At 37.3% G+C, this 12,000-nt stretch overlaps 1 protein-coding gene across 3 annotated transcripts in view; it reads left to right on the top strand.

Annotated features, from left to right (window-relative positions):
• slc12a4 (solute carrier family 12 member 4) overlaps window positions 1–12,000 on the top strand; it is an 80,888-nt gene that overhangs the window by 64,157 nt on the left and 4,731 nt on the right. For 2 of the 3 annotated variants that reach the window (XM_062961891.1, XM_062961892.1), the window contains exons 18-23: window positions 2,472–2,667; window positions 4,294–4,463; window positions 7,828–7,959; window positions 8,285–8,392; window positions 10,265–10,449; window positions 11,760–11,774. In XM_062961891.1, coding sequence (XP_062817961.1) covers window positions 2,472–2,667; window positions 4,294–4,463; window positions 7,828–7,959; window positions 8,285–8,392; window positions 10,265–10,449; window positions 11,760–11,774 — 806 coding nt within the window. The remainder of the gene's footprint in view (window positions 1–2,471; window positions 2,668–4,293; window positions 4,464–7,827; window positions 7,960–8,284; window positions 8,393–10,264; window positions 10,450–11,759; window positions 11,775–12,000) is intronic. The other variant, XM_003222953.4, reaches the window with a different exon arrangement.

Below are 12,000 nucleotides of genomic sequence, written 5' to 3'. Positions count from 1 at the left end.
AAATTTGTAAATACAGTAATTACAACATAACATTACTGCGTATTGAACTACTTTTTCTGTCAAATTTGTTGTATAACATGAAGTTTTGGTGCTTAATTTGTAAAATCATAACCTAATTTGATTTTTAATAGGCTTTTCCTTAATCCCTCCTTATTATCCAAGATATTCGCTTATCCAAGCTTCTGTCGGCCCGTTTAGCTTGGATCAGTGAGACTCTACTGTATTATCATATATTATAGGTAATAATAATTATATAATAATAATAAATGATAATAAATCTTAGAATAATAATTATATATAAGTGATAAATAAATCTATATTTTATTATTATTATAAAATATATAATATACATATATAGCTATGTATAATAATAATAACAATATAATATATGATAATAAATCTTATAAAATAATAATTATATATTTATTTATTTTATTTACAGTATTTATATTCCGCCCTTCTCACCCCGAAGGGGACTCAGGGCGGATCACATTATAACACACATAGGGCAAACATTCAATGCCCATAAACACATCAAACAGAGACTGAGAGACACACGCAGAGGCAAGTTAACCTTCTTCTGAGGGGATGTTCGATTCTGGCCACAGGGGGGAGCAGCTGCTTCATCATATATAATATATGATAATAAATATATAAGTATTATTATTATACAATAATAAGATTTATTATCATATATTATTATATACAGTAGAGTCTCACTTATCCAACGTAAACGGGCCGGCAGAACATTGGATAAGCGAATATGTTGGATAATAAGGAGGAATTAAGGAAAAGCCTTAATTTTTGTAGTCAATGTTTTCAATTTATTGTGATATTTTGGTGCCAAGTTCATAAATACAGTAATTTCTACATAGCATTACTGTGTATTGAACTACTTTTCCTGTCAAATTTGTTGTACAACATGATGTTTTGGTGCTTAATTTGTAAAATCATAACCTAATTTGATGTTTAATAGGCTTTTCCTTAATCCCTCCTTATTATCCAAGATATTCGCTTATCCAAGCTTCTGCCGGCCCGTTTAGCTTGGATAAGTGAGACTCTACTGTACTACCAATTCTGCAAATTGAGACTTTGCACAGCTTATGCTTCTGGGAATATAGTAGACTTGATTCAGAAATTTCATTTATGATGGTGAGGGCCAGGAGCATTTTATCTTGCATTAGTGAAAGTCATATAAGTGTTTATGTCTGTCACTAACAGTACTCTAGCCATAGCTAGTTAGCTTCTACATTTTTGTCTTTATTTGTTATATACTGTTTGAATACTCCTCTTTGGCCAAGCTCTCATTACCAACACTGATATAATATATATATATATATATAAAAAGTGATGGCATCACGGCGACCCACAAAACAACAAAACTACAGGCCCCCCAACCTCGAAATTTGACAACACAACCCATCATCCACGCCTCTAGGTTGATACAAAAAAATAAAATAAAAATAAAATCCTAATTAGAGAGAGAGGAATAATTGCTTTTATCCAATTGCTGCCAGTTAGAAGGCTAAGCTCCTCCAACTTGGTCTCCTAGCAACCCAATAAAAAATAATAAAAAACACTAAAAAATTAATACAATAAAATACTATAATAACAGAAAATAACTAAAAATAATACAAGAAAATAATAAAATATAATAAATAAAAATATAACTTACAATAAAATTAATAAAAAAATGCAAATAACATCAAATAAAAATTACACAACAATTTTTAACCAATACCACCACCACTTTGCCACAGCAACGCGTGGCCGGGCACAGCTAGTCAGTTATATATAATCTTGCCCATGGAAATCAGATGCTGTATTCAAATAGCCGTCTCTGCCTTAGTTGTTGCTGTTTTTAATTGTTGCTATTTGTTTCCCAAAGGCACCAAATTCACTGAACAAATTTTACAGGAATTGGGAAAAATGTGCATTCTTTTGCCATAAAATGCAGTTTTGTATCGAAGTGATATATTTTGATATAATATAATAATAATAATTTTGTTCTTATATCCCGCCCCATCTCCCCGGAGGGACTCGGGGCGGCTTACATGGGGCCATGCCCAGACACGACAGCACAAATCAGATAAAACATTAAACCGAGCAGTAAAACTTCAACATGATTAAAAACAGTCATAAAAGTCAATATACACAATAATATTAAAATCCCGATTTGGGTCAAAAGATCCAGGCCAAGGTGCAAAGCAATATCAAGTTATCAGGGAGGGATAATTATACAGCAGGTGTAATACTTAAAGTGCTGAATGAATCCTAAAAACAATAGTTTTTAGGATTCATTCAAATGATAGTTTTGATCCATGCACAATATTCTACTCCTAGCCAACCATGTGCTGCCACATATAATTTGGAGGGATTTGGTACTTTTTGGAAATGAATTCCATGACTGGCGCATGAAAGTTAGGTTGTCTTAAGAGGGTGTCCCCTGATCCTGTGTGGTTCTCTTTCAGACAATCAAGAACATGATTGAAATTGAGAAGGTGAAAGGGTTTTGCCAAGTGGTTGTGGCTCATAAAGTTCGGGACGGCATTTCCCACTTGATCCAGTCCAGTGGATTGGGAGGCATGAAGCACAACACAGTGGTGCTGGGGTGGCCTTATGGCTGGAGGCAAAGTGAAGACCCAAGATCCTGGAAGACTTTTATAGGCAAGTCCTAAGGATGCTGAACAGCCAACTTGCTTCTCTGTTTTCGGTCTGTGAACACATCCACTTAGGGTTACTGTTGTTAAACATTCCACATCCCCACTACTAGTTGTTTTTTTAAAAATTAATCGTTATTGAGGATTTTCCATACATTTTAATAAAATGAGTAATACAGGGTTAGAAGAAAAATATAGGGGCAAAAAGAAAAGAGAGAAAAGAAAAAAAGGGGGAAGGGAAAGAGATAGGAGAGAATACAGGTGGCATATAACACCACAAAAATTAGGTCTGATAAATAAAAGTATGAATACAAAATGTTGGAAGTGTGGAGAGGAAGAGGGCACATATTTCCATACTTGGTGGAAATGCAGGAAAGCCAAAGAATTCTGGTCAATAATACACGAAAGCCTACAAAAGATAATAGAAAAAAGACTTAATAAGCTACCCGAATTATATTTATTAGGAATCTCAAATTTTTCCCCCGGGCCCAAACGAAGAAAAAATAGTAACATATTTAACAACAGCTGCCAGAATCACTTATGGAAGATATTGAGGACAAAAAGAAATACCCAGCAAAGTAGATTGGTTAATTAAAAGTTTCAGAAATAAAAAAATATGGATAGATTAATCTTTTTAATGGCTAAACAGCAGGGAAAACCAAGAAAAGAGATGAATTGGCAACAAGTTGAAAAGCATATCAATGGAAAGGAGAAAAATAAAAACAAAAAATAGGAAAAAAGATAATATATTAAATCTATATATATATAAGGGTAATGAAATTTCGGCCTAGGACAAAACAACAAAACTACACATCCCAGAAATACTAAACTTGGCAGCACAACCCCTCATCCATGCCTCTACGTTCATACAACAAAAAGAAAACAAAAATCAAGCCCTAATTAGAGGGAGAGGAATAATTGTTTTTATCCAATTGCTGCCAGTTAGAAGGCTAAGCTCCGTCCACTTGGTCTCCTAGCAACCCACTCAGCCCAGGGGACAGGCAGAGTTAGGCCTCTTCCACACTGCCTATAAAATACAGATTATCTGATTTTAACTGGATTATATGGCAGTGTAGACTCAAGGCCCTTCCACACAGCTATATAACCCATTTATAATGGACTTAATGTAAGGTAAAAACTTTGTCCTTTACCTTAACTATCACCAATTCCTCAATACTTTATTTCCCATACCACCATACTTAGCCACAGCAATGCGTGGCCGGGTACAGCTAGTAAAATATAAATAAGACACACTCCCAAGAGAAATAAAAATAAATACAGATATATATATAAATATAGATATGTTGACAGGTAAAAATAGGTAGATAGGAATATACAGGTACATTAAGAAGCAAGATGAAAAGAATGAAGACTAAGAAAGAAGAAAGCAACAAGGAAAATACCTCGCCGGAAGAAGCTGGGAAGATCCAATTTTATTTTGGTTTTAATTTCAACATTCTCTCCTACATCCCCACTACTAGTTTGATGGGCATCTCTCTGCCCATTTAATTCCTCCGAGTCAGTGGTGAAGCACTGAGTTAGATATGACTGTGTTGAGATTCTGTGCAGCCATCCAGAGTCAATCGTTTGCTGTGCAAGTAATAAAGCTTCCTCCTCTCTTTTTTGCCTCCAGACACAGTGCGCTGCACAACGGCCGCCCACCTGGCTTTGCTCGTGCCCAAAAACGTGTCCTTCTACCCAGGGAACCACGAGCGCTACAACGAGGGCAACATCGATGTCTGGTGGATTGTGCACGACGGAGGCATGTTGATGCTGCTTCCTTTTCTGCTCAAACAGCATAAAGTAAGAATGCGAGGAATGAGACAGACTGACTCCACTGAGGTGTAGAGTACGAGCTGGCCTGTGGACATTTATATTGTTCATTCATTGACTACCAATTACATTCTTTTTGAAATGATAATTTTCCCTTAACATCCTGTGGGTTTTACAGATTTCATTACTTGTGGATTTGAGTAATAGTCTCTCTAGAACAGGGGTCCTCAAACTTTTAAAGCAGAGGGCCGGTCCACAATCCTTCGGACTGTTGAAGGGCTGAATTATCATTTGAAAAAAAAATCCAACAAATTCCTATGCACACTGCAAATGTCTTATTTGTAATGCAAAACAACAACAACAACAACAACAAGTAAAGTAAGTAAGTAAAAGTTTATTTGTATACCGCCCTCTCTCCCAAAAGGGACTCAGGGCGGTTTCCAATATAAAATCAGCATAAAACATTGTACAATAAAACACTGAAAACACTATAAAACGCTATAAGAATTAAAAACAAAAACAAAACATAACAATTGACTAAAACAATCACAGAAACAGAAGGAATATAATCCCTCAAATAACATATGAATCTGCAAAGAAAAAAGAAAAAAGACCACTGGAATGGAGGAGAGGATGGCCTGGAGGGACCACTAGAACTAAAATACAATGTTATATTCTAAAATGCTTTGGGGCAGTGTTTCAAGTCAAAGAGAAGGCCTGTGCAACTACTATAGCTATGGGCTCGGTTATCCAAAGGCGCAGCGGAAGAGCCAGGTTTTAAGCAGCTTTTTGAAGGAAGCCAGGGTGGGTGCTTGCCGGATCTCCTCCGGAAGGGAATTCCAGATCCGGGGAGCAACAATAGAAAAGGTCTGCTCCCTCGTCCCCGCCAACCGAGCCTGGGATGGTGGCGGGAGCGAAAGAAGTGCCCTACCGGATGAACGAAGAGGACGAATGGGTTCATAGCGGGAGATGCGGTCGAAATAACAACGAAAGAACAATAAAATATTTTAAAATGAAAACAATTTTAACCAACATAAGCCTATCAGGATTTCAGTGGGAAGTGTGGGCCTGCTTCTGGCCAATGAGAGTGTCAGGTTAATTAGGATTGTTGTTGTTGTTGTGTGCCTTCAAGTCATATCAGACTTTGGGCGAGCCTAAGTCAAAAATTATTTATTTATTCATTTACTACATTTATTTACTACATTTATATCCCACCCTTCTCACCCCGAAGGGGACTCAGAGCAGCTGTATGTACATACAATATATTATATTATTAGCATAGCACAATATTAGCATTATATATCATCATATTGAACTATACCACTATACTGTAATATTATATGTAATATATAACATATAATTAATATTATTATATGGTATTATTAGTATTATATTGTATAACATGATAATATTATTATCAATATTATATGTATATACAATATATTATATTATTAAAACTGATATAAAAATATTATATTATAAAACTGAGGGCAGGGGCCAGGTAAATGACCTTGGAGGGCCGCATCCGCCCCCCGGGCCTTAGTTTGGGGACGCCTGCTCTAGAACCATAAGATTCCACTGGAGAACTTAGAGATTTTAGCAAAGTGATTTCTTGCCCTTACTCACTTACTTAGGCGATCCCTCGTAGTTCAAGGATGATGGTCCTCCCTTTCTTGGAAGACACCTGTGTGTGATTTTTTTTTAATGTGTGGAGGTCAGTGTACGGCCGGTCAACACACAGTCTTCACAGATTGAGGTCCCAGTAGTGGTGTGATTAACACAACGAGAGTGGCTTCTCAGTCTGTTGCAGCCTTCTTCCACCTTCACAGCCATTTTTTTTTTCACTTCACTTCACTTTATTTCTTAATTAGTCGCTCTCCACCAGAGTGCTCCGAGCGACTTACAATTTAAAATATCCACAATATAGAAAACATTCAACCTAAAAACATTCAACAATGACTATTTGGCAAATTAGATCTGATTTACTTAAATGCACAACCAAACAGCCAAGTCTTGAGCGCTTTTCCAAAAGGTCGCAACTCCGATATTGCTCTAACATACGGAGGCAATGAGTTCTACAGAATTGGAGCATAGATTGAAAAGGCTCTTCGCCTTGTAGCTTCCAGGCGTACCTCCCTAGGGCCCGGTACGTATAGGAGATTTTCCTGGGAGGATCGAGGTGACCACTGATGAAAAAAAGGAGTGAGGAGGTCCCTAAGATATAATGGTCCTTGGCCATTTCGAGCTCTAAATGTCAGAACCAGCCGTTGTAACATATATCATGTTTTTTTTTAATAATTTTTTTATTTCTTTTTGATACATCATAACAATTAACTATTTTTGCCATACATAACTTATTTCAGTATACATTGTTCCAAAGGTAACTATTTCTTAAATGACATTATAAACAGTCCTTAGAAATGTATCACCCTCCACCCCCACCCTCCCCCCATACCCCCCACCCCCCTGGAACAGCCATTCAAAATTGTCAATACATCAGTTTAATCGTGTGGAACGCCTGGTTCAAGGTGCGGGATCTTTCGTCTCCGTCTATTTTGTCGATTAGAACCGTCCATTTCCTTAACCAGTCTTGATCTTTTAGGCTATTTGTATATATATTTTTCTTTTGAAGGATGAAATCGTTAATTATATATTCTGATATATAAGCCCACCAGGTTTCTACATCCCATTTTGTCTCATCCCTCCATCCTCGGGCTATCGTGGCTTGTATTGCAGCTATCATATATTTTAGAATCTCTGTCCAATTATTGTTATCTTCCCTTACCTTTACTGTGAGAGACATGTATCTAGCTTTGTCCCATATTAATTCTTTCCCTATTATTTCTTCCATTATTTTTCTTATTTTCCTATAGAAGTTCTGAATTTTTCTACAGTCCCACCACATGTGGGAAAATGTACCTATTTCCCCACAGTTATGCCAACACTTATTTGAAGTATTTCCCGTTATTTGTGCTACTTGTAGTAAAGAAACCAAAGGAAAATTATATCTAAATGGTATAGAACCCCACTACAAGTAACATATATCATGTTATCCTTCGCCTGCTCCGCCGTTGAGTCTTTCTTGCCCAAAGAATGTAGCAAATTCCTAGAGACCATTTTCCCCTGTGTGGGAGTAAGTGAAATCGTGGATATGGGTTCCACAATTATGCAATCTTACTACATTTGTATACATGAAATTCTAGATTTCTTTCAAAGTTCTGTTTTAAATTGCAAAGCACAACTTTCCCTGACTTGATGTTCTCCAGTTACATTGGGCTGCAATTTATTGCCATGCAGGTTGGGAAAAGAGGCAGGCTGTAGTCCAGAACACAGTTGCCCTTGATGGTGAAGGCTAGCTTTGCAAAACATAAACATTTCCTCCCTCACATTGCAGGTGTGGCGAAAGTGCAAGATGCGCATCTTTACAGTAGCCCAGATGGATGATAACAGCATCCAAATGAAGAAAGACCTAGCCACCTTCCTTTACCAACTGCGGATAGAGGCTGAAGTCGAAGTAGTGGAAATGGTAACAAGGGTTTTATGTGTTGTCGAAGGCTTTCGTGGCTGGGATCACAGGGGTGTTGTATGTTTTCCAGGCTGTATGGCCATGTTCCAGAAGTATTTTCTCCTGACGTTTCACCCACATCTATGGCAGGCATCCTCAGAGGTTGTGAGGTACCTCACAACCTCTGAGGATGCCTGCCATAGATGTGGGTGAAACGTTAGGAGAGAATACTTCTGAAACATGGCGATACAGCCCGGAAAACATACAACAACCCAACAAGGATTTTGTTTTGAGCTATGGTTGAGGAAGGTTTGGGATAACTCTTTTAAATTTCTTGTTTCTGTAGCAAAACAGTGACATCTCAGCATATACTTATGAGCGGACACTGATGATGGAACAAAGATCACAAATGCTGAGGCAAATGAGACTGACCAAAACGGAACGTGATAGGGAGGTAAGCCGGACAAGAGTTGTTCCAAAAGACCCAAGTTGCTTCAGATCCAGACAGAAACGGAAATAATGGGGAAATGCCAGACAACGTTTTTTTACCAACAGCAGGTGGATTCAGACTTAGGCTTCATGTGGACCTACTGAAATTATCTGGATTTAATTACTCGTGATTCACTTATCTTGCTGATTTTGATGAGTCTGCACTAAATATGCCTAAGATTAAATCCAAGCCAAAACAAATAATGGTTCCCCACAAAGTTTCCTCTTCAGTTGTCCTTTTTAATGGCCAGAGACCTTGCTCACTTTTTTTTTATGCTAACCAAAAGGTGGTTTTAGAGATGCTGTTCTAGGAAATAGTCATATAGGCTTGTCTCTTATAATGGGACTATTAAAAAGAACAGAAAAAATAGATGTATCTGTTTTAGTTCATAGGGAAGATGTAAAAATCCTTTATTGGGTCAATACCCTTATTGGGCTACCTGAAATGTCGAAAAATAGTGAATTCACTTTTCTGTTTGCCAGAACTCATCAAGATATGTATTAAACCGGGGGTCTTATATTAAAACTTTCAACTCTACATGGTGCTGCATCTTAGACAATAAGCAAATGAAATTTGTTTTTTATACATAATTTTTATTGATATCATATATTTTGTATTGTGAGATTTGCACATTTAATACATACATACACATTATCTATTACATTTCTCCACCTTCTATTCTATATTTTCTACTCACTTATCTAATATATCTTTCTATTCACTCTTTTCCCCCCCTCCCTGCCCCCCAAATCCATATCACAATTTCCATTAGAACTTTAACTCCATCCATGAGCTCAGCTTTTCCCATCTTTGTACAATATTTACATTGGCTTTGTCTCATTTTATCCGTTCTGAATATATCGACCATTTCTCTTTAATTTTCCTCATTTTATCTTCCTTCTTATCTTCACAGGTTATGTTTGCAATAATTTCTGATTGGACCTGATCAAATAAATAATTGTTCCAATTTATTATATTCCATTTACTATATTCCAAGCTAGTACAGCCTTCCTTTCAAAAATCATTGCTTTGAATAAATCTTGATATTTTACATTGATCTGTTTCCTAATATTCCTATCAGCGTCAACTCCATATTTACTTGAAGTGGTATTCTAAATATTTTCTCTATTTTTTCCGTTACAGTAGAGTCTCACTTATCCAACATAAATGGGCTGGCAGAACGTTGGATAAGCAAATGTGTTGGATAATGAGGGATTAAGGAAACGCCTATTAAACATCAAATTAATTATGATTTTACAAATTAATTACCAAAGCATCATGTTTTACAACAAATTTCACAGAAAAAGCAGTTTAATACATAGCAATGTTATGTAGTAATTACTGTACTTACGAATTCAGCACCAATGTATTGAAAAGACTGACTACAAAAACATTGACTACTAAAAGGCCGACTGTGTTGGATAATCCAGAATGTTGGATAAGCGAATGTTGGATAAGTGAGACTCTAATGTATTTGTTCTCAAAATGTTTTTGCCTTAGGACATTCCCACATGTGAGCGTACCATCCTTTGCTTAATCCAGTGCCAACATGTTGAGCAAATGAAATTGGTGACATAAGCTTTTGTCGCCTAGATCTTCAAAATCTTGTTATCTATGGTGCTACAAGTTCCCTTTGTACATTGATATTCCAGAGTAACACGGCTATATCTTCAAAATCTTTCTGTAGTCATAATTACGGCAGAAGGTGAGAGGAAGGAGCTCTCCAGGTTCTAGTACATGCTATAAAGCTTAAGCCGAATGAATGAATGAATGAATGAATGGAGACAGTAAACTGGACCAACTGAAAATGAGGTCCTCAACCATCTGTTCTTGCAGGCTCAGCTGGTGAAGGACAGGCACTCAATCATAAGGTTAGAGAGCCTCTATTCTGATGAGGAAGATGAAGGAGAAACAATACCAGAAAAGATCCAGATGACATGGACAAAGGACAAGTGCGACTTGGAAAAACGGAGCCGTAACAATGCAGCAGAGAACTTCCGAGAGCTCATCAGTATTAAGCCGTAAGTGTTCCAAGCCCCTTATGGAGCAAAAAAAAAAAATGAGACCAAATAAATTATCTTCAAGAGATGGCCAGATTCTGGAGATAATCTAGCACTAGATGTGCTATCCTGAGCATGGGATTGGACTAGTTCACAAACCTCCCTCTTAACTCAAGGATACTATCTATATATATGAAAGGGTAATGGAATCACGGCACCGGACAAAACAACTAAACTAAACGCCCCACAACCATGAAAATTGACAGCACAACCTCTCATCCATGCCTCTACGTTCATACAACAAAAAGAAAAGAAAAATAAAGTCCTAGCCACAGCAATGCGTGGCTGGGCACAGCTAGTGAAATTATACAATAGTAAGTACAGACAGTATGAACAAAATAGGTACTGTAGGTTTGGCAAGTTTAGCTTACAGTCATGTACCAGAAGTACAGTACCAGTTGAAACACTGCAGAATTTTCTTTTCAGTGATAATAAAAAGTGTTCAGGTGTCAGAAGAGTATTTCCTGTATTGGGTTGCTGTATGTTTTCCGGGCTGTATGGCCATGTTCCAGAAGCATTATCTCCTGACGTTTCGCCCACATCTATGGCAGGCATCCTCAGAGGTTGTGAGGTCTGTTGGAAATTAGGCATGTGGAGGTTATATATCTATGGAATGTTCAGGGTGGGAGAAAGAACTCTTGTCTGCTGGAGAGAAGTCTGAATGTTGCAATTGGGCAACTTGATTAGCATTGAATGGCCTTGCAGCTTCAAAGCCTGGCTGTTCAAAAACCAGGGGAATTCCAGACAGGAAACAACCAGGACCAGCTAACATCTCCCAACAAAGGATTCCCCCAAGCAGGAAACATCCAGGCTTTGAAGCTGCAAGGCCATTCAATGCTAATCAAGGCAGATGTGTGAGCCATTTTGGAAAATACATATATACATAAGTTTTCACTTTTATTATATACTAGCTTGGGTACCTGGCGTTGCCCAGGCCTTTTGAAAAAGTCATTTTTAAAATTTTACAAAATGCATAGGGTTGCTGTTGAACTACAACTGACATCTTGCCAGGTTAACCCCCCGACACTTCATCAGTACTTAGTTTGTCCTGTTGGGCAAGTTTGCTCTCTAGATGCATCATCGGTGAGGTCTCTAATAATATTCAAAAGAGATACTTTTAATATATCAAAAAATGTATTTATACGAAACCATTTTTTCAACTCTCCATTCCCAAAATTACTTTGCATGGCAAAATCTGTGTTTGCAGACTTCTGTTGTTGCTCTTCTTGTTAGAAATATTAATGTTAATGTTTTCCTTTTCATGCTGTCAGTGAATGGGAGAATCTGTAAGTTTGCTTGTTTAAATTATTTTAAACTAGCTTGGGAACCTGGCTGTTCTTAGGTTATTAGAAAAAGACATTGTTTGGTTTGGGATGTTAGGTAGTATCACTTAAGTTTGGTCCAGATCTGTTGTTGGCTGGGTTCAGTGCTCTCTGGATAACGGTGAATTACAATTCCCAGATTCCAAGGGCAATCACCCCCAAACCCTGATAGTATTCGCAGTTGGCCATG

Source organism: Anolis carolinensis, unplaced genomic scaffold (assembly GCF_035594765.1).
Source record: "Anolis carolinensis isolate JA03-04 unplaced genomic scaffold, rAnoCar3.1.pri scaffold_9, whole genome shotgun sequence".
In the NCBI taxonomy this organism is placed as follows: Eukaryota; Metazoa; Chordata; class Lepidosauria; order Squamata; family Dactyloidae; genus Anolis; species Anolis carolinensis.
Note: the sequence above shows the minus strand (reverse complement) of the source record. Positions and strands in the feature narration are given on the sequence as shown.